This window comes from Hippocampus bargibanti, linkage group LG07 (genome assembly GCF_051943395.1).
Source record: "Hippocampus bargibanti isolate YZ-2025 linkage group LG07, ASM5194339v1, whole genome shotgun sequence".
NCBI classification, from domain to species: domain Eukaryota; kingdom Metazoa; phylum Chordata; class Actinopteri; order Syngnathiformes; family Syngnathidae; genus Hippocampus; species Hippocampus bargibanti.
This window is the reverse complement of record NC_142740.1, coordinates 23038221-23063750: the sequence shown is the minus strand read 5'-3', so window position 1 is coordinate 23063750 and position 25530 is coordinate 23038221. Positions and strand designations below refer to the sequence as shown.

At 42.9% G+C, this 25530-nt stretch overlaps 2 protein-coding genes across 5 annotated transcripts in view; both read right to left on the bottom strand.

Moving 5' to 3' along the window:
- Positions 1-925: 925 nt before the first annotated feature.
- Positions 926-17038, bottom strand: LOC148895837 (WD repeat-containing protein 47-like). Of its 2 annotated transcripts, none has more exons than XM_089001550.1 (16): positions 16899-17038; positions 15786-15991; positions 15637-15720; positions 14483-14567; positions 13161-13469; positions 12012-12451; positions 11412-11505; positions 6750-6922; positions 5468-5698; positions 5236-5308; positions 4999-5156; positions 4686-4855; positions 4442-4612; positions 3022-3153; positions 1491-1709; positions 926-1391 (listed from the first exon to the last, which is right to left on the bottom strand). In XM_089001550.1, the coding sequence occupies exons 2-16, from the start codon at positions 15941-15943 to the stop codon at positions 1249-1251; spliced, it is 2640 nt and encodes an 879-aa protein (XP_088857676.1). In that variant the 5' UTR covers positions 15944-15991; positions 16899-17038; the 3' UTR covers positions 926-1248. The 2 variants fall into 2 exon arrangements, with proteins under 2 accessions (XP_088857676.1, XP_088857675.1); XM_089001549.1 differs by having other exon boundaries at positions 16797-16908.
- Positions 17039-17681: 643 nt separating this feature from the next.
- The window catches only part of camsap2a (calmodulin regulated spectrin associated protein family member 2a), a 43429-nt gene continuing 35580 nt past the window's right edge, over positions 17682-25530 (bottom strand). For 2 of the 3 annotated variants that reach the window (XM_089000635.1, XM_089000637.1), the window contains 5 exons: positions 22512-22584; positions 21517-21582; positions 20722-20837; positions 20392-20510; positions 17682-20139 (listed from right to left, as the gene is read on the bottom strand). In XM_089000635.1, coding sequence (XP_088856761.1) covers positions 19831-20139; positions 20392-20510; positions 20722-20837; positions 21517-21582; positions 22512-22584 — 683 coding nt within the window. In that variant the 3' untranslated portion in view covers positions 17682-19830. The remainder of the gene's footprint in view (positions 20140-20391; positions 20511-20721; positions 20838-21516; positions 21583-22511; positions 22585-25530) is intronic. The other variant, XM_089000636.1, reaches the window with a different exon arrangement.

Below are 25530 nucleotides of genomic sequence, written 5' to 3'. Positions count from 1 at the left end.
CGGTGTATAGCAAAACTAGATGAACCTGCATAAATACATCAATCACTTACTATTCCAGCCCCAAATGTCTTAGAATGGTTAAAAAAGGCACATTATGTCATAAATTCTTCAGCACATCATCCAAGTCCATTCATATCAAGATTTTCAAATCTGTCAATGAATTTTAGTAAGCCGACATGAATAGGAAAATGTTTTTCAACTGCAGGATGTTATTAAATATCAATCTTCAATATTTGGTCAATGTTTTCTTGTTTTGTCAGAAATTTACTCACATTTGTGGTTCTTTTGGCAAAACTCAAATCACCATGACAAGCTCAAACACAGTCTCTGGGTTTAAAGTGCAAGTTACAATCCAATCGTTTGATTATTTTTGGGCATAGAAGCACAGCATTGCACTAAACTATTTCAAGTCAGTGTAAATGCTCAAGAAATTGTACATTTCATGATGGTACAACACATCAATTTTGCTGCTCAAAGTATTTGCTCTGTTCTATACCCAAACGAAATACAGTAAAGTCTCGTTATATCGATATCGGATATATCGATAGTCCCGGTTATATCGATACTATTTCTATGCACGCAAGGAGAAAATTACATGTGCGCAGGGTCGGATATATCGATAGTCCCCGGACTCCCGAGACTCCCCGAGAATATCGATATAACGAGACTTTACTGTATATACAGTAAAGTCTCGTTATATCGATATTCAAGGCAGTCCGAAAAAATATCGATATAACTGGGACTAACCCTGTTTGCATGTAATTTTCTCTGTGCGTGCATAGAAATAGTATCGTAATAAGCGGTACTATCGATATAACCGATATCGATATAACGAGACTTTACTGTATATATATATATATATATATATATATATATGTATATATATATATATACATATATATATATATATGATATATAACACACACATGGATATAATTTGACATCTTAAAAAATAAATTACAGTTACAGTAAGAGGGTTGGATATATCGATAGTCCCGGTTATATCGATATTTTTTCGGACTCCCTTGAATATCGATATAACGAGACTTTACTGTATATTTAGACAGCATAATTTGAGGAGCATAAAACAAACACATCAGGTTTTCTACCTTGCATGAACCAACAGCACAGACATTTTCAGACACAAAAATACAAACAAATGCAAATTTTAAGTGATCCCACATTGGGATATACTTCATGCCCGATTGAGTGCTCGCTATTTATTTTGCCGTGAATTTCAAGACTCTGTCAGGGAATAGGAGCCCAGAGGACGACAGTACGATCAGCGGAGGAAGAGAGGAAGGTTCGCTCTTTGGGATGCCATCGACACTGGATCACCTTGTCCGCATGTTCTCCTGCCAACGTCTGAGGGACTGCTTTTGTTAGGTCACCTGCGTTCAAAGAGAAGGATTGAAGTGATGTCCAGAGCTACAAGTTTCATAGGTTAGTATCATGTGAGTTGCAACAGTAACATGATTTTTGGCTTCTACCTTGTAAGTCACTGATGATGATTCTGTTGTCATAGGAACCAGTGAGAAGATGATGGGCTCCAGGTGAGAAGCGTACTGAACGAATATCACTGCTGTGGGGGCGGAACGTCTGGACGATGCGGCCTCCTCTGATGTCATACAGCATGCATGTGCTGTCCTCCTGGCCAGTGGCGAGCAGGCGGCCGCTGGGATCCACTGCCACCGAAACTATGGCACTCCCTGGGCAGAAAAAAAACAAATACATTCTCAGTTCTTGATATTTAACAGATTGTAGAACATTTGCTGTTAGTCAGTCAGTCAGTTTGTGACATCAATCAATCAATTGCTGCAACTCAATATGTAACCTTCAAAAACAATTTCACAAAGATGGAAAAAGCAGAACCTCCAAAGTTGATGTTGTTGATGTTAAAGGAGTCCAAGATGGCGCCCGAGTAGGCAGCCTCAGCAAGTGCTCTCATGAGCCTTGCTTTTTTTTGGTTGTTTTTGTCTTGTTTTGTGTTTTCTTTTGTCACTTTGTGTTGTTGTGCATCGTGTGGAACGGATAGAGATTGTTTTTCAGCATTTTTGACCACGACATTCATTAAGGAGGAGACTGTGCTGAGCGGTTGCGCCTTTTCAGCAGCATGAATATGCCAGTACTGTTTTTGAATGGAAGGGATGTCGGTGCCATTCGACTGCCATCGCTGGACACCAAAGGGGCCATTGTGCTTTTTTTGCGCCTGTAATGGGCAGCATCTTCACAGCCCCGCTTTGTTCAGCGGAAAGGTCGGTGCTGTTGGACAGTCTGCGGCTGGTTGGATGCATGGCTTGAGGAACCCGCGATAAGAACAAAGGAGCGTCAGCGCAGAGCGCCGATGCGTATGTGGAACTGTTGCGGCTTGGAATTGAAGCGGATTGATGTGGGACAGGAGATGTGAGACAATCTCTTTTCGTCATCACAAAGAGGGTACAGCAAGTCCTGAAGAATGAATGTCTCTCTGTGTTTTTGTTTTGTCATATTGTCTCTATGCTGTCATATTATTTGTTATTTAAGTTTTTTTTGTTCTTTTGACTTCAAGACGGCGCCGCGAGAGTGGCTGCCTTTCCAGCAGCTCATGTATTTTGTTTTTCTACTTTCATTCCTTTCATCACTTTGCTGCTGTGAAATGTAAATTTCTCCACTGTGACACTAATAAAGGCATATCCAATATCCAATCCAACCAAGATTTTCAGCAAAAAGAGCCTCTTGAGTCATTCAAATAATTGCAAATCCAACCATTGTAAGGATGATAACAAGTCTCATGTGACTAAAGCATATTGAGCATGCAAATAAGAAACTCAAAATCACCGCAACACAATTGCTAAGGCGATCCTGGTCTCTGATACAATTTAACCACATAGTTAGTAGTTCAGTACACAGCTCTGTATGTTGGCTAACTAAAAATGCCACAATAATAAGTAACAACACTGTAAATGACCCAGTATTGAACAGAATGTACACTGAACGGAGGCCCTTTGGCCCCATTACAATGAATGCACGCGATGGACTTACCTGAACCATGCAAGGTGGTACCCACAACGCGCACACAACTCGGAACCCGCAGGTCCCAGAAGCGGACTGTCTTGTCCTGAGATCCAGAAGTGATCATCCACCCTCCCCATGTATATAGAGTCAAAATGTGGCCTGTTTAGAAGCACAGGTGAGACCATGAATAAACTATACGGGTCCGGTCTGCATTGAGTTGGCATACTGTCACTGTTTTTTTTTTTTTTTTGAGTTGATGGCTTCTGACAGTAGTTGTGAGCCTTGTTGAGGCTCAATAGAAATTCATAAGAAATTCACTGGTGTATAAGGCGCAAGGTCATCTTTGGAATAAAATCAAGGCTTTTGGGTGCGCCTTATACATGTACACTGGAAAATACGGTACGTACCTACCAGTGACGTGCAGTCAGTGGAGGCAGGTGAGGCAGTGCCTCACCTGTCATCATCATGGAAATATCAAATGAAAAAATAAACAGTTAGATGTATTTAGTGATTTGTACTTTAAAGTTCTTGTCCATTTAACTTCACCGTTTTAGGATTTTTTTCAAAATCGCTGAATTTTCACATTTACCGTTCAAATACGAAGTAGAGACGAGCGGTGGCGTCATTGATGACGTCAGTGCCTCACCAGCCATGAACCTCACCGCACGTCACTGGTACCTACCTACCAACCTACCTACCTCCCCAAACCCACCTACCCGCCTACCCATCTGTCCATCCATCAACCCAGCCTACTTCCCTACCTACATCAGTGTGACAAAAAACGGTTTGAATCAAGAGAAATTTCTTTGAAGTAAGGACAGTGCTGATGAGTTCATTCAAATACTATATATAAAATGACAATCAAAAAGTCACTGCAGCATTCTTGAACTGATCCATACCCAATCGAATCACATTGGGGTTTACCGTCTGTGTAAGCTCTCAGTCGTGCAGGAGTCCTCCATCGATGAAAAGGTTTCTTCAGCCGTCATCTGTACTTCTTTGAAGGTGTCGGAAGTTTCGCTTCTTATCCAAGAAACTTCGTCAGCAAACTAAAGTATTACTGGTAGTTTAGGCCCTATATATATCTCTACTGTCCAGACATGGCGGTGCCAGACTCTGCTATGATAGGTCCCTGCTCTCAGGTTGGGGGAGCAGAGGACTACTCCCTGCAGCTCCACTGATTGTTCAAATTGTTCTGACTAACGACTGGCCTGATTGCCCCCATCACCTCATCAGTATTACTAATATTTATTTAAGTATTTCTTCGATAAGAAGCGAAACGTCCGACACCTTCAAAGAAGTACAGATGACGGCTGAAGAAACCTTTTCATCGATTGGGGTTTACCATTTAAACCTAAACTGATCTGTTTGTTTGCCAAAAAACATGTACTAAATGTTGAACCAGTAGTCCAATAAAATTCAGGCCACAGCAAAATGTTTCGGTTACCAGTGTGCCCACTCAAGGCGTGAAGGCCCTGTCCTCTCTGGCAGTCAGTGGTGTAGATGTTGCAGTCTCCAGCTCCAGCACTTATCAAGATTGTCCCTCCGCTCTCAGGCCCCTCCATGAAGGTCAAGTCCCTAATGGTTCCGTCATGCATGCTGAACTCTAGATCAGGACCTGAATGACATCATAAAACCACCTAATTATCGAGTCTCGATCCTGCTTGATTCAACACATAATCAACGTGCACCTGTCGCATTGCAGCTGTCACCATTGAAAGGCAGAACCTTGACATATTTGTCATTGGAGCCGGTGGCCAGCAACTGTCCACAGTGGCTCCATGCAACGCAGTAGATGGAACCTTTGTGGTGTTTATTTCTTCTGAAGCGTACCACCGGCTGCTTAACGTCATCCTGGATGCTAAACATGTTGAGAAAATTGCATATTAAGAACTGTACAGATATGTATCCGAAATTATGCATTGAACTGTGCCCTCTGAATGCCATCCATTTTGTAATTTAACAAAACCTAACAAATATGTCATGATTTGAAGGAGTGCAGACCTGGTTGTTACGGTCTCAGGGTAGGCACAAACTCTGAGAGTTTTCGAGTTGGAACCAACAGCATAAAGCGATCCAGAAGGATGGAAAGCCACGGATCGTACCGCCTGTGTGTCTTCAAGCTGGCTCACTTTAAAAAATTGAGTTTTGGCTTTTCCTTCCTATAAAGACAGTCAGAGAAAAATAACACGCTTGCTGTAATTTTTTTCTTTTTAACTGATTTTGTTTGGTTGATCGTACATGCTGGGTTGTGCAACGTGTCACATGGCAACTGGAATCATCTTGTCCTGGTACTCCAATTCTCTCAGCAGCACTGCAGTCACAAAGCATGAATATACCGACAAAAAAAACGTTTTATTTAAATGGACATTATTTAATTTGTGGACTAAGTGCTCAGAGGGTAAATAAGTCAATGTGTACTGTCCTACATTGAGCTAATGTATTAATTCTGGAGCGAATGACTATTCATTACCTTGCAGGAAATGGCGACTCGCTCATGTGTTGCAAGCAATGGCTCACTGGCTGTTGGGAGGGGATGCTGCTTACACCACCAGGATTTGCTCTATGCACCAACTCCGGGTCTTCTTGGGTGTTGAATGTGCTGCCGCCATCTGCCATACCATTACAAAGTTGGTCCACGGAGGTCAGGTCATCTCCGTGTCGGTCAATGCCCATGTTCATGTCTTCCAGTTTCTGAATGGATCTGGAGAGAAGACGGTGTGAGCCCATTGAGAGAAACAATATTTTTCTCCCATGTCACTCACACTGAAAAAAAACGCTTCAAATGAATCCACAACGACCAAAGACCCAAACAGGCTCAGCGAGAACCACAATTCAGGGTGGCATGCCGTTATGACACATTTAGAACTGGCCTGTAAGTGTATAGATTAATGGTTACTAAATTATTTAACTTATTCTGCAAGTGATTATGACTACGTATGAACAAAAAAAAAAAACGTTTGGGTAGTGCTCAATAATGAATGACAATCCAAGCAGCAAAGCATGGCCAATAGAGGGCAGCATCAAGGCATTTTTGGAAACGTCCTTCTCACTCTTGTCCCAAGTACAGTACAGTAGAGTTTCCAGGACGTGCAGAAAGTCCTGTAAACGTCATTGGTCATGCAAACAGTTCGGGGCTATTGTACTTGTCTCGTGTCTACCACACAGTCAGCTGTAAACTTGGATTAGAAAGGACTACTTCACTGAACAATGTAAAGCATATCCAACTGCAATATTTATTTATAGCTGGTTAATGTCATTTAGGGTCCCGTACCTGAGCATGAGTTTTAGGACTACATAAAAATTCAGTGCAGCGTAAGAAACCTTAGTCTCTCTTCTTTCATCGAAACAAAAAGTTAATTCCTAAATTATATGGGTCTGGAGTAATATGAGGTGCATGTAGGGGCGGCTGGACAAAAGGCAAATGCTGCCACCTTGTGGTAGGCAAACACATTGCCAGAGGTCTGACCAGTGCTTTATCGCTCCCCCCCACAAGAACCCATACAAATTCGAGAACGGCGCTCGACGTCATATGTTCAATTTCCGAATACATTCGGGAAAAGCAATGAATGAGTTAATTGTTCAATCAAACTGTCTCTCCAGGTGCCTAGATTTACCCTGTCAAAAACTGTTTCTCAAAACTACACAATTGCTGCTCAAATTAAGTCCTTGATGTGTAAAATGCTCCTAAAAGGATTCAATTGCCCATTTTCAGAGGTTGTAGATCAGATTATAGATTATGACGCGTTCCTTACCGAGTGAGGAAGGTCTCAGTGAGGTTGTTTTGGGCTCCATCGATTGGTTTCACACCACCTTCATGCAACATCTGCTGGTAAAGTTGCCTCTGCTGTTGCTTGTGCTCCAGATGCTGTTGCACACGCAGACGCTGCCTGTAGTACTCCTGCATGTGCTCTGTGGATTCAGGCCGCTGAGACAAACAACCCAAGAGCAAAACATGGTGATAAATATCTCATATATATACAGTAAAGTCTCGTTATATCGATATCGGATATATTGATAGTCCCGGTTATATCGATACTATTTCAATGCACGCACGGAGAAAATTACATGCAAACAGGGTCGGATATATCGATAGTCCCGGTTATATCGATATTTTTTCGGACTCCCGAGATCTTATATCGATATAACGAGACTTTACTGTATATATATATAAGAAGGAGCAACGATGAAAGCGGTGTGATGTGTTACTGTTCTTTGATTGACATTTTACAATGGCCACGCAATTGTGTATTCTCAGGCAATTTTCTTTTGGTTGTCTGACATTACAAGAACATGCATGCTTGGTTACGTAATCGAAATCTCTAACTTGTTGTTACTTCCGGGTTGAGTAAACGCTGGCGCGCGTGCCACTGCTCACCCGTAGATAATGTTATCCTGTGACTGTAAAGTGACCTAGAGAGTTTTGAAAGGCGCTTATAAATGAAATGTATTATTATTATTATTATTATTATTGAATTGTCTGCTGGTCAGGCAGCATCACCACCCGGGACAGAAAAACACTGGAGAGTCTGGTCAAGAGGGCCAGTTCTGTCCTGGGCTGCTCATGTCCAACCTGATAGCACTGGGTAGCTCCTTCAGCCAGAGACCGTTACACCCGCACTTCAAGAAGGAGAGGTACCGCCGCTCGTTTCTACCGACTGCTTCTTAATAGTCACACGTGGAACAAAAAATAAAAACCTTCCTCTTGCATTGTAAATAGCACTGCCACCTCATGTCAACTGTATTTTTATTTTTATACTGCACAATGTAAAGTTCTTTTTCGAAAACATTTATGCACAGTTATACATTTTAATCTTATAACATTTCTATTATATATATATATATATATGTATAGAATACTTTGTTTTTATATTTTTACCCCCGCCTTTCAATTTTGCTGCTACAAATTTCCCCATTGTGGGACGATGAAAGGCTTTCTGATTCTGATACACCCATTTACTGTATATTAGCGAAAAGGTCTCCACTGAACCCCTTCTGCCAAGTCTCCCCTTCTCAAGGCCTCATGTTAAATCTTCCATGCCATAAAAAAGTTTTCAAGGACCTCATCATATCTCATCTGCACTATTGTCCCTTCAACTTTGTCACCACTTTTCATGCAGACACATACACATACACATTGACAACCATACACACCCACACACAACCACACACACACACAGACTGGATCCAATATGAGAACACGTTGCTCCATTAGCTGGAACCTCGGATGCATAAAGATGAGTGATGGCGGAGTGACTGGGCCATCTTGGGTGCGACAGCAAATCAAATCAGATTATCAGTCGCTTCTTCCCATGACCTCCGCCACTTTCACGCAGCGGTGCCACCAGGTCACACGTGTCTCTGGACAGTTGAGGCAGGGCAGTTATGAGATATTTATGAAGAGTGGCAGTATGGAGATGAGATGGTTCATGGGTTCAGGGGGAATCAATTCTAAATCTATTACGCTCTTGTTACATTTAGTCATAATTCCCATGACAAGACATTGCCTCGGACAACCTTTGTTATTTGTTTTTACATTTATGATTCATTGAAGCCACTAAGCAGCCAAAGGAGAGCACTTCACCTACTACTTGCGTGCTTCGATTATCCCCTTACAACAGACATCACATACACATACATTTCAGTACATTTTGTTTTTGTACCTACAGCATGAGGACTACTGTATGTCAGAATAATTCCAGGATTGACAAGTTGAACTGGTCGCCCTGGAATCAAATGTACTGTCTCAGCCTTCTGTGTCATGCATTCATGCAATCCTAAACGGACCATTCTTAGATCTTCGATAGCCATGACATCCACAGCATACTGTCACAGTGAAGTACAGTGATACCGCGGTTGACAAACATTTTAGCTCACAAACATTAAATTCGCGAGCATATCGTCTAGGGTAACGAACTAGTTTTCGGCGGATGAACACCAAAGCACACGGTCGAACAGCGCCACGGTGGCTGGCGGACTAGTTTTACACACCCACTTTATTTGAGTACAGACGTGGTTTGTTATAGAGTGGTGTACTTTTGCTATTATGGGTCCAAAAAAGACCCCACCACAAGCTAGGGTGTTTCTGTGTTGTCTAAGCAACGGTTTAGGGCAATAGAAGAGGTTGAAACACTTCTGTTGATTTGGATAAACGAAAAGCAGCTATCATGGGATGGTGTGAGTGAGGATATTATCACGGCAACTTCACTCGGATATCACCAAGAGGCAACTACATCAACAACAATCACAAAGGTAAATAAAACTACTTTATCATCCAGTACCGTTTATTTCTTTAATTACAATCCAATAACACATTTATTATACATAAAATAATGTATGTTTTGTGTAGTTTTAAGGCTTATTTAGTAGAATATTATGTTTTATGGGGACCTGGGAACGGATTATTCTAATTTTTAATGGTTTCTTATGGGCAATAAATGATCGGCTGTCGTGCGGCGATACAGCACGCAGGTGGAAAGTTGATAAAAGTTAACTCAGCCAGATGCAGGAAGGGTATTGTGAGTTTTCTTTATTTGAAGTTGATATCAGTTTTCGGCAGGCCCCAGGTAACACTGCTCTCCAGGTTGTCCTTTGTCCCTCTTCTTCCTCCTCCAAGTGACTGGCTCAGGCTGGCTTTAAAGGTGCTTCACCTGAGCTTCTGGCCAATCAGGTCCCAGCGGCAATTGGCCATTCCCAGGTGGTTGCAATCACCTTCTCAGAGTCAATTAGTGGTCGCCCAACTCTACTGTTTTGGATGGGGAGAAATGCGCACCTTTCTCCCATCCAAAATCCAGAACACACAAAATTATTCAACATTTCTTTTGGCATCATGACATCATTCACCCCCTCTCCTCAGAGTTCAGACATTCTTGTCAAATAATCAGCAATAACATTTGTTGTCAGGGCAGAGTGGTCATATGTGACAGGTCCTATTCTCCTAGTCACAGCGTATGGGCCCTGCCACTTTGCCAGTAGCTTACTTGATCCCATATGCAACAATATTAACACCTTTTGTCCAGGGTGCCAATCTCTCCCTGATAAATTCTTGCCATTATTCTCGCTGGAGATCCTCTTCCAGCTCCTGACGTTCTGCATCTTCCGTTTCTTTCTGGAATTCTGGGTTCAGAAACCATGGGAATTGCAGCTTGTCTTAGATGATGAAACTGTGGAGGTTGGGCATGTTAGGTAACCCAACTTAGGAGTTTCATGTGCGGGAGGAAGGTTCGTTGGCCTGGCTGTTCGAGAGTCAGTGCCCTGGGCTGCGGTCCCAGAGGAGGATAATGTTGACTAGATCGACTGTCAAATGTCCATTCTTACTTGTTGGGTGCATCTGATCTCTAGATCTGTTCAATCAACATCACCTCTTGTCTGAGTCTTAGGCTTCACCACTGGTTCCATCTCACTCTGCTCAGTTCCATCCTTGGCTTGGAAACTGTCAGACGCCTCATGGAAAAGAAGAACGGCAACTTCTTGGGGCAACTCAAGCTTCTGGTTTCCTTGATCCCCTTCAGTACTCTTCAGTCCAGTTTGGTTGGCCCGTGCTACACAAATTCTTACTCGTCCCACCTTCTTCCTCTCGGCTTCCTCTTATCTTTTCCACTTCAGCAAGGCGTAACGATCCCACCTTCTTCATGCAGGGTGAAAAGAGCCCACCACTGCCACCAATTGTCGTGCGGCGAGACAGCAAGCAGGTGGAAAGTTGATAAAAGTTCACTCAGCCAGATGCAGGAAGGGTATTGTGAGTTTTCTTTATTTGAAGTTGATATCAGTTTTCGGCAGGCCCCAGGTAACACTGCTCTCCAGGTTGTCCTTTGTCCCTCTTCTTCCTCCTCCAAGTGACTGGCTCAGGCTGGCTTTAAAGGTGCTTCACCTGAGCTTCTGGCCAATCAGGTCCCAGCGGCAATTGGCCATTCCCAGGTGGTTGCAATCACCTTCTCAGAGTCAATTAGTGGTCGCCCAACTCTACTGTTTTGGATGGGGAGAAATGCGCACCTTTCTCCCATCCAAAATCCAGAACACACAAAATTATTCAACATTTCTTTTGGCATCATGACATCGGCAAACGAACTTTTCGCCTTACACACACTTTCTGGGAACCAATTAAGTTCGTGAGCTGAGGTATCACTAGTAGTTACAAGTTGGACTGCAACAATTTTTTGCCTATTTTCACAAATTGAATGGAAACAACAAACAAACTCTGTTTGTAGATGTTCAGGCTCATCGTCTAGCTCACATGGAATGGGAAAACTCATAGTTTGTCATTTGGATTTGAAGTACCGTATATCTTGTGACACCACTGCTGTAAATTTTCTTACAGACGAGTATTATATTGCTAAGAAATATATAATGATTGTCACGATTTTAGAGCTCAAAGAATATTAAAGCAGATCTTTGTTGTCATTTGCTCTTGTTGTTACCTCATCTGTTTCTGTATAGGCTGTTCCACCATCTCTCCCCGGAGTTAGAGGGGTGCGTGCAATCTTGGGACCTTCCAAAGCCCGCGGGTGCTTTCTAGATACAGAAAAAAACGAAGAATGCCATGGGCCAATTAACGTATTCACTATCAAATGATGTGCGAAAATGTGTCCATTACAGTGCCAGGGGGTTTCCATAATTTTCAAGCAAATTGCAGGACCCACAGAATATTGAGTTTTAAGATGACATAAACATTCAGTGCAGAGTAAAAAAAAACTTAGACTCTCTTGTTTCATCAGAAAAAAATAGTTAATTCCTAAATTATATGGGTCTGGAGTAATGTGAGGTGCAAGTGGTGGCGGCTGTACAAAAGGTAAATGCTACTCCCTTGTGGAAGGTAAAAGCCTTGCCAGTTTATCAGTACCCCCCCCCCCACTGCAAGAAAAATCAAAACCTGAACAAATTCGGGAATGGCGCTCCACATCATGCTTTTCAATTCCCAAATAAATACAAGAATGGCAGTGAATGAGTTAATATCACTTCAAACATTCAATGTGTTATGTCGTTGGCATTTCCAGTCAAGAAGTGGTTCCCATATTTACTTCTCAGGGGAATCATCCAGTTGATGAAGATTACTCTCCACCAGGCTTCGACTGAGAGCTGATTTCATGTTGACCTCCATGCCTCTCCTGTCCTGCGCTGCCAAGCCGTGTGACAGTCCATCCAGAGCCGGGTTAAGGGATCTGGACATGTAGGTGTCGGCTGAGTGCGGCCTCTGACGAAAAGGTGAAGCCGGGCGTGGGGAGAGGCGGTTGATGAGAGGCGTAAGAAGGTCGGCGTACGAAGCCTTGCTGGGCTTGACCAGACGGTCGACATGGATGCTGAGGGTCTTTTGTTGAAAGGCGCATGAAAATGCACCTGGGGAAAGGTTCTGCAGCCAAGAGAGCAACGAAGGATCCAGTTCATCGCAACCGTTCCCGCAGAGCAAGTCTATGCCCAGTAACACCTCGTCTTCTGTTATTGCCTCTCCAGTCGCTTTGCTCTACAAAGTATAGAAGTAAAAGTTTTGACCGATTGAATAGATGCACTCATATAAATGAGAGACAAAAATTGAGGTGTGCAATGAGGATCTATTCTCACTTAATTTGTTCATAAGTGAAAAAAAGAAACATTAACCCATATTAACTCATTCACTGCAATTCATGAATTTATTCGAGAATTGTAAATATGACATAGCGTGCCATTCCCAAATCAGTTCGGGTATTGTTTTTTTCTTGCTTGGCAAGACATCTGGCAATGTGTTTTTCCTTTCACAAGGGGGCAGCATTTCCCTTTTTTCCATGTTAGCACTTTATTCCATCTTCAGTTGTTGTTAAAGCGCTATATAAACCAATATGTATTGCATCGTATTTTGGACAGCTGCACTCATTTCAAGCTCATTTAACTCCAGGCTCATATAATGTAAGAAAAACCTCTTTTTTTCTGATGGAAAAAGAGAGTCTAAGGTTTCTTACGCTGCATTGAATGTTTATGTAGTCCTAAAACTCAATATTGTGTGAGTCCTGGAGTTCGAGTGACACTGACAAAAACCCTGGCACTGTGGTGGACACATTTTTCACATCTGGCAGTGAATGAGTTAAACGCTATTTCATAAACTATAAACATTGCCATTCATAAAATGGAATAATCAATGGCTTCCTTGCACATCCGACTGGAAAAAAAGACAGTTCTAAAAAAACGTGTCGCCGCACCTGGCAGAATTCGACACAGCACTCATAAAGTATTCCTTTGATGAGCAACTGGAAGAGGCGGTTCCCGCTTGCTCGGAAGCCCGCTTCGCTCAACTTCCTGTCCGCTGGGATGAACTCGGCGACCATCACACAAGCCTCCTCGAAACAGTGGACGCGCGCCGTACTCGGGTTCCATTCCTTAAACTCAGCATGATGGGTGAGGCGAGGCAACGTGAGTAGAAGACACAGTTTACTGTAGTCCTCCTTTGACGAGCAGAACTCCTCCAAGTTGTGCAGGCACTTGACAGCCTCCTGCATGGTGAGCTCCAGCTGCACATGGCAGACAATTATAAATGCCAAGCATGGACTGTCAGGATGATAACAGAATCCATGAGTCTAAAATTTTAGCCATCCTGGCCTGAGGGAGAATTATTTTTTTCCAAAAGCATCTCAAAACGCGTTCTTTTTTCCATTCGTTATGCCAGGGAAGTAGTAAGCTTCTCTAGATACCTTCCAGTTTCTTATCATGGTGATTTGATCTCTGTGAATGCTGCTGCAGAGGTTAAATGTCAATTTTTTCATGACAGACAGTAGTACTGTAGTGGTGATTAACTCATTCACTGCCAGACGATGTGCAAAAATGTGTCATCTCCAGTGGCAGGGTTTTTGTCGTCGTTTTCACTCAAATTCCAGGACCCACAGAATATTGAGTTTTAGGAATATATAAGCATTCAATTCAGCGTAAGAAACCTTAGCCTCTCTTCTTTCATAAAAAAAAAGAGTTAATTCGTAAATCATATGGGTCTGGAGTTATCTGAGCTTGAATTGGGGGTGGCTTTATAAAATACAATACAATACATGCATGTTGATTTACATAGCGCTTTAACAACAAACAGCTGAAGCTGTAACAAAGTGCTAACATGGACAAAAGGCAAATATCGCCCCCTCGTGAAAGGGAAGAAATATTGCCAGGGGTCTGACCAGTGCTTTATCGGCATCCCCGCAAGAAAAAACAAAACCCGAACAAATTCGGGAATGGCGCTCCACATCATGCTTTTCAATCCCCAAATAAATTCGGGAATGGCAGTGAATGAGTCAATATACATCACAGCATATCAAAGCAATCGTTACTGTCCACCAAATTAGAGTGAACCTAATTACATCTTTGTTAACCTGGCTTTGTGTCCAAACTTTGGTTTGAGAAAAACACTTCAGAATTGACAGAGATGAGCTGAGCATAACATTGCATGAATAAATAGATGTTTTTTTTTTCCTCTTAGAAGATAGTGTGAATTGTTACACCAAAGTACAAATATTATGTGCTGGAAAGATAACAAACATACATTTTGGGGATCTTGAGCTGCAGACATGGCATTATTTACACACAGAGCCTCGAGAAATTTCTGCTTCAGAATTATATAGTGGAACCTGAAAGAAAAACAAAATGGTGTTGATATTTTCACAATTCATTCATTGGCACTCAAAATATTCCAAGAGCAAAGATTTATAGGACACCTTTCAGAGACATTGAGCTGAAATGTCCTAATTTTGAGGAAGTCGTCTTGTTATGCAAATGGTTCACTGCTAATCTGTGCGTCCAACATTACGGCTGGGGCAGTAAAGTGGCAGCATTATGTCACTTGGAAAACGGAGAACATCTTACTCACAGACACATTTAGAAAATAAACAGGTTACCAAAGAGTTATTTGATAAAATGCTCTGATGTAATTCAATTCAATCAATAGATGAAAAGGTTTCTTCAGCCATCATCTGTACTTCTTTGAAGGTGTCGAACGTTTTGCTTCTCAACCAAGAGGCTTCGTCAGCAAAATTTTGCTGGTAGCACTGGCCCCATACATACATCCCTATTGTCCAGAGGTGGCCGTGCCAGACCTCTGCTATGATAGGTCCCTGCACTAAGGTTGGGGGGAGCAGCGGACTATTCCCTGAGGCTACACTGATTGATTCTTATGTCCTGACTTATTATGGTCTACAACTGGCCTGATTTCCCCATTTGCTCTGGTATCACCTCATCAGCATAACTAAGTTGTAAACACGATTCTAATTAAACCTCAGACCACCATGCCGATTTAGTGAAGGATTTTGTTCTTTTATAAAAAAATAGCTTCTTTTACCCCCCTTTCAAACCATGTATTTTCTTTCGCTAAGATTGTAACCTCATTGTCATCAAATGAGTGGTTGCTAGCTTTTAGGTGCACTTAGAGCAGGGACATATCATCGAAGAGGTCTGGCACCACCACCTCTGGACAGTAGGGATTCATATATAGGGCCAGCTACCAGCAACATTTTAGTTCGCTTATGAAACCTCTTGGATGAGGAGCGAAACGTCCAACACCTTCAAAGAAGTACAGAAACCTTTTCATCAATGGACCACTCCTGTAGGAATGAGAGCTTACAGAGACGAATTCATTCAATAGTAACTATTCTATGACTATGACAGGAACTCGACTTCTGGTTGACATTTAAATGATTTTACCTTTTCTTGTCAAACTTGTCCAACCCTTCTAAAGGCTGAATGAACTGCATCACCTCCTCCCACTGACCATCCAGAATGAGTTGCCTATCAATGAGGAGCAAATGAGTCTTTTTGTTTCAGTTCTTATATGGTCTGTGATGTTATTGCACCTGAGGAAGAGCATATCATCAGAGTAGAGACCATTGATGATGCCGCTCTCCTTCTCCAACGCCAACATGCTGATGTGTAGCTTCCTGGCGCTGAGGAAGTCGAGGACCAGTTTGACCACTTCTGCCTCTTTGATGTTGATTGTCTCCTCTGCTGTCATAGTGACCCGCTTCAAGTGACTGTTGACCGAGCCACTTCAATGCAGACACTTTTGGAGATACATTTGGAGACAAATGACAAATCAATTGATTTATTAAAAATGTCGTGTAAAATACATGACATGACATCAGCAGCCAAGTACATGCATGCCTTCAAATTATTTGATTCAAGACAAACCACAAAATGTATGGCCTGCTGTGCATAGAATGTTTCCCAACATTTCCAGAGCATTCCTATCTTTATGAAGGGAATATGGTGTTTTAAAATTACTCTTCTATTGTGTGTCATTAATACTGCATACCCAATGTTGTGACTAGTATGAAAGAGCACAGAAGGAATTATCAATGTTATTCATTGATCACTGCGTCCCTTCGTGTGGTTCCCACAAGGGTAACGGGAATTTTGGGAATGTTTCACACTCGCGATCAATAAATAAAGGGGCGGTAGAAAAAAAGATGCACATTTACATAAAAAAAACTCAATCTGATACCGAAAGCCTCAAATATGTGTCTTGGCATTAATCGCTGGCAGTTGTATTTAGTGTAACACGTCGTTATCTAAGATCCACACATATGCAATTCAGTGACGCGTTTAATACGTGTGTATCTTTGCTAGCATGCCAACGGTTACTCGGTGCGACGTTATCCGCGTTTATAAGGTAAAATAGAGTATTCACGCTGCGCGCACGGTGTGCACTTTTTGTTGATAGTAAGTAGCTGATGGTGCGTTTGTTGTCGGTCGGCACCGCCCAGTCCCTTCGCAATCAGAAACGCACGCATGAGATGACACAAACCCATGCCAATCATTCCCACGCTACACACATGAAACCCGTAGAATCGTTACCGCATCCTGACCTGTCAGAGTGCGCCAACAACGCGCCAGCGCCAAACCAAACAGCGTCCAACAAAAACTGGTCAATAAACCCCAGCTTGATAGGAGCAGAGCTCGCCTCCTACCTTATTTTTGTCGCGCAGGTTGCGTTGCCATGCAGCCGCAAATGGCCAATCAGGTGCAGCATTGTCGCAGTGGAGTCGCACCCGTTTGCAAACATGAAGAATTTCTCACCTGCAAAGGACGCCGTCAATACTTCTGTTTCTATCTATCTATCTATCTATCTATCTATCTATCTATCTATCTATCTATCTATCTATCTATCTATCTATCTATCTATCTATCTATCTATCTATCTATCTATCTATCTATCTATCTATCTATCTATCTATCTATCTATCTATCTATCTATCTATCTATCTATCTATCTATCTATCTATCTATCTATCTATCTATCTATCTATCTATCTATCTATCTATCTATCTATCTATCTATCTATCTATCTATCTATCTATCTATCTATCTGCCTACCTACCTATCGCTCTCTCTCCCCTTTATCCATCCATACATGTGTCTGTCTCTCTCACACCCCACCTATCTATCTATCTGTCTACACATCTGTCAATCTATGTATCTTAGTTAATGGAACACTCTAATATCTAAATTGTTCCTAAGTCTGATTATGAGAGTGAATGTTTGTCTGTTTTCTCAGCAATTGGCTGGCAACCAGTTTAGGGGATAACCCGCCCGTAGACATCTGGGATGGAGTCCATTACACCTGCAACACTTGTTAGGATAAGTGCATTTGAAAATGGATGGATGTTTTTAAATTGAAATAAATTGCATTGATTAAAAACTGAAAATGTCACAATGTCAACCAACCTCCTCTTGTATTTTAGGGGCCATGCTGAGTTTATTTATGTGAGGAAAAAAATGATAAACGACATATTCAGCAATATCTTTTGACACTACATTGAGAAAAAAATGTCATCCTAGCAAGAAGGTATGAATTCACATGAACACACCGTACAATGAAAGCTTAGTTTAAATATTTACTTCCCTTTCCCGTGGTCAATAACCAAGAGAGATACGAGACTACGTTGTATAACAAAAGAATGTGCTGCTTGAGTTAAAAATCACCCGCACACCCCTTTTCCCAATTGAAATGATGCATCACGTCACACAAATCCTATTTGGGACAGGCACCAACAAAAACGGTGCATTTTCACCCGTATGCAGCAAATCATCATCAGTCTCGGAACATTGTGATTTTTTTTGTACAATTATAATGAAAAATCCGACATGAAAGTGCTTTGTATGAACATGTTGCAACCAAAATACCTTTTTCTCATCATCTTAATTTGTTTGTCAACACATTGTCATTTAGAGCGATTTCATTCTACATACAAAAATGTACCAACATGAATGCCATTTTTTTTTTTGCTTTCTGAATGGCAATCTACAATTTCTTACTCCAGGGAAAACAACTTACTGGCATAGGAGAAATGCTTCTCAGGCATCACAGGGATGGATATCAGTCTGAACACCATGTGTGAATATATAATATATTTTTGAAGAAAAAGCCTAAATGGTAAACCATCACACATGACAATTCCTCACGCAGCTATCACCAATGAGCAGTGAAGAAAGTGAGCAAAAACGGAAGGTGCTGGAGCGCTGACATAAAAACTGATCATTTTCTCTAAAATTCACTTGAAACATCTTGGATTGGATGAATCCCTCAGTATCAATAGAGTTCAAACTCTGGTGTGAAGGTAAATACAAGAATAAGACCTGCATTGTTTTGAGCTTTGAGCTACTGGAGCTCAGCCATCTTTTGTCTGATATCAATACCAAATAAATAACATTCTTACATAAAAGAGGAGAATATATACCGTACCGGAATATTAAATAAATTACAAAGCATGTGAATATTCAACAACTAACAATGCACACATACAATACCTCTAATCGCATCAAACGTGACTATACAGTAACAACAAATCCCAAACCGATTGGGTTCTTGGAAATCATGTTGCATTATGCTGAAAACAATAGTTCTTGCTTTAATATGAACAATCTTCCAATTTCTGGGGTGTAACGCTAAAAAAAACGTTATGTTCTGAATTGATCGATGTATTTGGCTGTTTAGACACCTGCTAATTGGAATAAATGTTGATTTGGGTCAAATTGCATCCAATTCATGTCAAAATGCGTTCATGCCAACAAAAGGGCATTCTTCCAAATATTGATATTGAAGAATTGTCGATATGTTGACTTCACCTACTTGTGCACTCTGGGGAAAAGGTCATCCTAGTGAACTATACAGGAAGTGCAAAGAAATCCGAAATGATTGTACTCTCCAGAATTTACTTGGTTACAAGTGAAAAAAATCAATACATCACTGCCTACAACACATATTTTCCATACAACTTGAAGAATCCCATCAGGAGAGATATCCTACATTCTTCTGAAGAAAATGGTTGTGTAAAAGCTGAAACCGTCTAACTTTGTTGAGTTGAACACACGTGCTGTGTGGCGAACGCTAGCTGTATGCAATCAATCTTTTTTGGCCATTAGATTTATGTAACTAAATATAAAAACATGTTTACTGACAAATAGCAACAAAAAAGGCTTATTCTAAAACATACAAAACAAAATCTTTGAATGTCGCTTTACAATCTGCACACTGCACTCACACGCTTAAAGCCAAAGGCGTGTAATACCGCACCTAAAACTTATTGCAAGTGCAATTCAATTTATACATGAAATATAAACATTCAGTGCTTCAGGTTCTGAGTAAAACATCCTAGCATTCATAAGGTCTTGTTTGTTTTTTTTTGGCACAAAAACATATCTTGAAAAAAGGGTCAGATATTTACATCATTCAAAATCAATGGTTTACATTCCACTTGTAGCAGGGAAGTGTGAATCACAGGAATCAGAATCTGACAAAATTCAAATGGACAACATGTTGCGGTGGCATTGCAGGTGTTTGAATCATCGTGAGAATAAACGGCGGGAGTGCAAAGTCAAATGGTCACGTTACGTTACCATCACGACTGAGGGGCAGGCGCTACTTTTTTCGGGGTGGCTGGCTTCTTGGTTTGCCACAAATGGCTGTGAATGGTCACGGCATCCACACTGGCTGACATGGTCTTCGCTGGTATCAGGCTGAATTGTTTCTTGTCCGAGTTGTACTTGTACAGGCCGTCGATCATCTTGCGTGAGATGTTCTTGGGGCCAATGCCTGTCAGCTTATTGATCTCCTCGGTTTCGGGGCAGTAAGTGTACAGGGATCGGAACTGGCAGCCGGCATCTCGGAACAACACCAGGAAGTTGTTTGCCTCAGATTTCTCCATTTCCTGTTGACAAGAAAAAAAAAAAACACATCGAAAAATGTGAGCGAAATCTATATATATATACACACACTATTTTACCGATCAAGTGACAATGACAAACGCACTGGAGTGGACACGTTTTTGTACATGTCTGGCAGTGAATGACTTAACAATACTGTTCATATTTGACATATAATCATTTTAATTTGTGTACACTTTACTATGTCTCGTTAGTTCCAATGACTGAAACCACAAAGTGGTTTGCCGATCTGTTACCTCTAGGATTTTGTTCTTCTGTCCTTCATTGACCTTGCCAGCAAGGCAGCAGTGGGCCAATGCGTTCTGGATGATGTGCTTGTTTGATTTGGCACTTGGCTCCTTGTAGAGTTTCGGTCCTGGGTGGAAACAGGAGCGAAAACTTCATTTCAGTTTACATCATAATTGATCGTGAGTCATTCCTACTTCTTGACTCATCCAAAAGATATAACACGAGAGCAGGCAAAGTGGATTCTACATGTAATACTGCAATGCTGTTCTCCACCACCACATTATTTCAACATCTTAAATGCCTACAACAAATGCACGCGCACAATGAGCAACACCGACCTGTATACTCGGTGACTGATGTCACAGAGGAAGTCGTGGATCCATTTTCCCAGTCCTTCTCCCCATTCTTGCTGCTGGTGCGACTGGGGGACAGGAAGCCATCTGCTGAATCTGGCCTGCAACACAAGGAAACAAAACACAAATATGAAATATACTTTTGAAATGGTTGCTTCACCATATAATTCTGTGTTCAGTGTAAATATATTATACTCATGCATCAATTACAACACAAATAATCTTTTCATAGAAATATCACTCTCACTTTATCATCACTTAGATTGATATAATCTGCGTAATTTTGCACCAAGAATTTTTAAAAAAATAATTAAAGAGTTTCAATTTCTGTTGCGCCTCATTAACCCTTTCAGGAACAATGGTCACTGCAGCGGACAGGTTATTTTATTATCAGTTTCCAGGCTATCATTATTGGTGCATGAAAGGGTTAATCAGGAGTTGAGCAGCAAAGCTTGCGAAGCACAAGGAGCTGTGATGTGAAGCAGTCTTTTAGCAGTGTTTAAGGTCAATCACTTGGGACAGTTTACAGCGCTAAGTGACACTTATCTTAATAATAATCTTGTTTTATGAATGTCAAACCATTTTAACATTCATTTGTTCTATAAATAATCAGTAATGCAAGCCAAGGGCGGGTTGTGAACAAATGAGAGTACAAAACAAACAAACAAAAAAAGTGCTCTGCTCAGTCAAATCAAAGCCAGTGTGAGGGTGAGGTATTGTGCAGGACCGGTGCTGGAACAACATGAAGTACCGTGATCTGAGGATCAAGCAGCAACTAACCTTCTCCTTCTCAGTTTAGGAGAATCCAGATAGCAGAGGAGAGCGCCAGAGGCTAAACTAGCACTTCTGGCATTTGTGATTAAAACAGGAAACACGTAAAAGAAGCAACAGTGGCAAGAATACGTTAAAATTAGAAAAAATGCAATTTGTTATTTTGTCTACTCATACATGGCAGTACGTGTGACAAAATAAGTCATATCCCACCAGGGCCTACCCTGTTTTCAGTTTAAGAGGCGCCAATTCTGTTTGTTTACACCAGGGGTGTCAAAGTTTTTTTGCCGCGGGCCACATTGTAGTTATGGTTTCCTCTCAAGGGCCGTTATGAATTTGGGGAAGCCATTGGAATGTTTAATCCCCTGCACATATTACATATAGAGCACACAACAAATTAATGAATAACTAGTTTTTAAATCTGAAGTCAAGAATAATGACTGTTAATGCGGTTTACATCCAAAAATATGACATTTTGGTTAGGATTTTAGCAAGCATCATGGAATTTCACAAGTTTGATTTGCTTTCGTGGGACAAAAAAATTATGTGGCGGGGCGCATTTGGTCCCCGGGCTTTGACACCTGTGGTTTACACCGAACCAAAAGAGGGATTTAAAAAGAGATAACAAAATCATATACAAATAAAAACATGAGTTCTGTCACTACAAAGTCTGAGGCAGTTGGTGTTGCATGATGCAGATATGTCAACATATCAATAACACGGCAAACATAGCAACAAGAAACACATATGTATTCACACCATACACACCATTTTGCAAAAAAAAAGCTGAATCGAATGTATAATATCCATCACATGCAGTTAATTTACTGATTTATACTTTCTCACCCCCCCAAAAAACAAAGGACACTATCCGTTGTCTTAAGTAGGATATGCTTGCCACATAACTCCGCAGTTATACAGTGTAAATATTTGTATTTGATATCAGCCAAATAAAGTAATGTGCAAGGTCATATCAGCATTTTCAAATGCATGGACAATCTCACCTTTGCGCCCTCTTCTCTGAGTCCACACTCTCACCCTCACCCAAATTGAGGGATGCCAGGGACAAGCTGGAGACTAAAAAGAGAAATTGGCGTGGATTTGAATTCAAGATGATGAGATGCGGCATAGCGCGACATAGTCACAGTGGCCACCATGCATGATGATACTGAAGGCCTAACCACAACAATGCAGTCTGAGCTGAGATTGAAACCAACTCGCATATCACACTTAATAACACCACACAAGAATAGTAATTCATACATCTTCTGTAATGTAATGCATCAGTAGATTACAACACTAGTAATCCATTTTTCGAGTATGGTAAGCAGTGGCAGTCAAGGCCTGCAAAGCCTTTGCTGTTGCCCTAAAAATATGAATCAAGGACTGATGTGAATTATATTTTGTTCTTTTCTTATGTGTGTTCTTGCAGCGTGTTCTACCGGAGACAAGCTCCTTGTGTGTTCTACATACTTGGCAATAAATATGATTCTGATTCTGAATTCTTCTGAAATAATTCAAAATTGTCTTTAAGCTTCCTTTCATTACTTTTCCCCTGTTGCGTTGCTTCCATGTGTGTGTTTTCGTATTAAAGCATTTAACCAATCACATTTTTGCCATCATTTATTACCAGAGTTAGAAATCTACATGGATGCCTTCACAATCAGTTCTGCAGACTGTGGAGCATAAAAATCAATGGCGATGAAACAGTTGCTTTAACCAATCAGAGTTGGAGTTGGCAATCCAAGGCCTGCAAAGGCACTGGCAATGTCTGAGTTTTCGCAAATTATGATTGGCTAGTCACTACCCAATTATAGTATCACTGGCCGCGAGTGATAAGTGCATACTGGTCACAGCTAGCATACTGTAAATATATGTGTCACATCTCGTTGCCATCCTGGGCGCGCCCCGACCCTCCTGTCACCTCCTCCGCCAATCATGGGAGACGGCCCCTCCAATCATCATTCACCTGGGTTCCCACAGCTGATTGTCATTCACTGATTGTGCCTTCTGTCTATATCTGCCTATCGCTCACTACCGTTCTCCGTCGGAGTATTTTTGGATGTCGCCGTTACCACTACCGTGTTACCAGGTCTGCCATTGTTAGTTCCACCACTCTTCCCTGTTTGTTATTTTTGATGCATGTTTCAGTAAAGACTCTTGCTCCTTCCAAGCCTGTCACGTCGTGTATTTCGGGTCCTTCCCCTTCGCCAAACCCCGTCGCTCGAGTCCTGCCTTTTTTGCACTCGAGCGTCGTCACACAATACTCCGACCACCCATGGACCCCGCCGGCGATGACAGGTATTTTTCCGCCCTTGTTCAAGAGGCGGAGCGTTCGAGCCAGCTGGCCCAGGCGATCGAGGAAATGCGCCACGTTACTTCCTCGCTGGCTCAACGCCTGAAGGAGATGGAAACATGCATCGCCACCCTCACCGTCCCTTCCTCCCCGCCCGTGGGCAGGCGCAATCCACCGCTGCCCCCAACCCTCACGCTACGCAGGCGAAACCGGGCGCTGCGCTCAATTCCTCATGCAGTGTGCGCTTGTGTGTTTCATAACTTTGCTGCTGTGAAATGTAAATTTCTCCACTGCGAGACTAATAAAGGCAAATCCAATCTAATCCAATCCAATCCAATCCAATCACTAGCCTGCTCGCGGGAGAAGCCGAAACATGGGTGCTGGCTGTACAAGAGTCCCGACCGGAGCTGTGCGCCTCATATCAGGACCTTGTGGCCGAGATACGCCGGGTGTTTCACCATCCGGTGACGGAGGTCGAGGCGGAAGGGAGAATCCTCGACTGCGTCCAAGGGGCCCGTTCGGCGGCAGAATAATCCGTCGCTTTCCGGATCCAGGCCGCTGGCAGCGGCTACGGCGACCGAGCGTTGAGGGGGGTGTTCCGTCGCGGCTTGAATTCCGACCTAAAGGACGAGTTGGCTACCCGCGACGCCGGCACCACCTTTGACGACCTCGTCGAGATAGTCATCGGCTTGGATCATCGTCTCCGGGAGCGGCGAAAGGAGCTAAGCGACCGACGGCCCGAGGAACCCCGAAGCCGACCTTGGTCGACCACACCCGGCAGCGACCGCGCGCAGCCCCAGGAGGGACTCCCCGAACCTATGGTGATAGGGGGGGGAGACGACCGCGCCAACCCGAGGGCTCGTTGCACCCGAGGCCCCCAGCCAAGGACCCACGGCCCATGTAAGTCCCCGCCGAAACGGCGTCCGTTGGGGGCTAAGTCCACAACACCTGTCACGCGGTTGGAGCTGGAAAGTGAACTATTTGGCAGAATAATCCGTCGCTTTCCGGATCCAGGCCGCTGGCAGCGGCTACGGCGACCGAGCGTTGAGGGGGGTGTTCCGTCGCGGCTTGAATTCCGACCTAAAGGACGAGTTGGCTACCCGCGACGCCGGCACCACCTTTGACGACCTCGTCGAGATAGTCATCGGCTTGGATCATCGTCTCCGGGAGCGGCGAAAGGAGCTAAGCGACCGACGGCCCGAGGAACCCCGAAGCCGACCTTGGTCGACCACACCCGGCAGCGACCGCGCGCAGCCCCAGGAGGGACTCCCCGAACCTATGGTGATAGGGGGGGGAGACGACCGCGCCAACCCGAGGGCTCGTTGCACCCGAGGCCCCCAGCCAAGGACCCACGGCCCATGTAAGTCCCCGCCGAAACGGCGTCCGTTGGGGGCTAAGTCCACAACACCTGTCACGCGGTTGGAGCTGGAAAGTGAACTATTTGGCCCCTCCAGCTCCCAAAGAGTGCGGGCGCTAGTTGACTCGGGGGCCGACGGGTGCATCATCGACCCCCACTTGGCTGACCTTTTGGGCTGCCAACTCATCGATCTCCTTCCCCCTAAGGAGATCGTCGACCTGGATGGCCGATTGTTAGCCCGGGTCACCCACCTTACGGCCCCACTTAAGCTCCGAGTGGCAGGCAAACACGTGGAGCACTGCCAATTTTTTGTTATGCCCTCCCGGAACGCGCCATTGGTTTTGGGTCTCCCCTGGCTCAAGGCCCATGA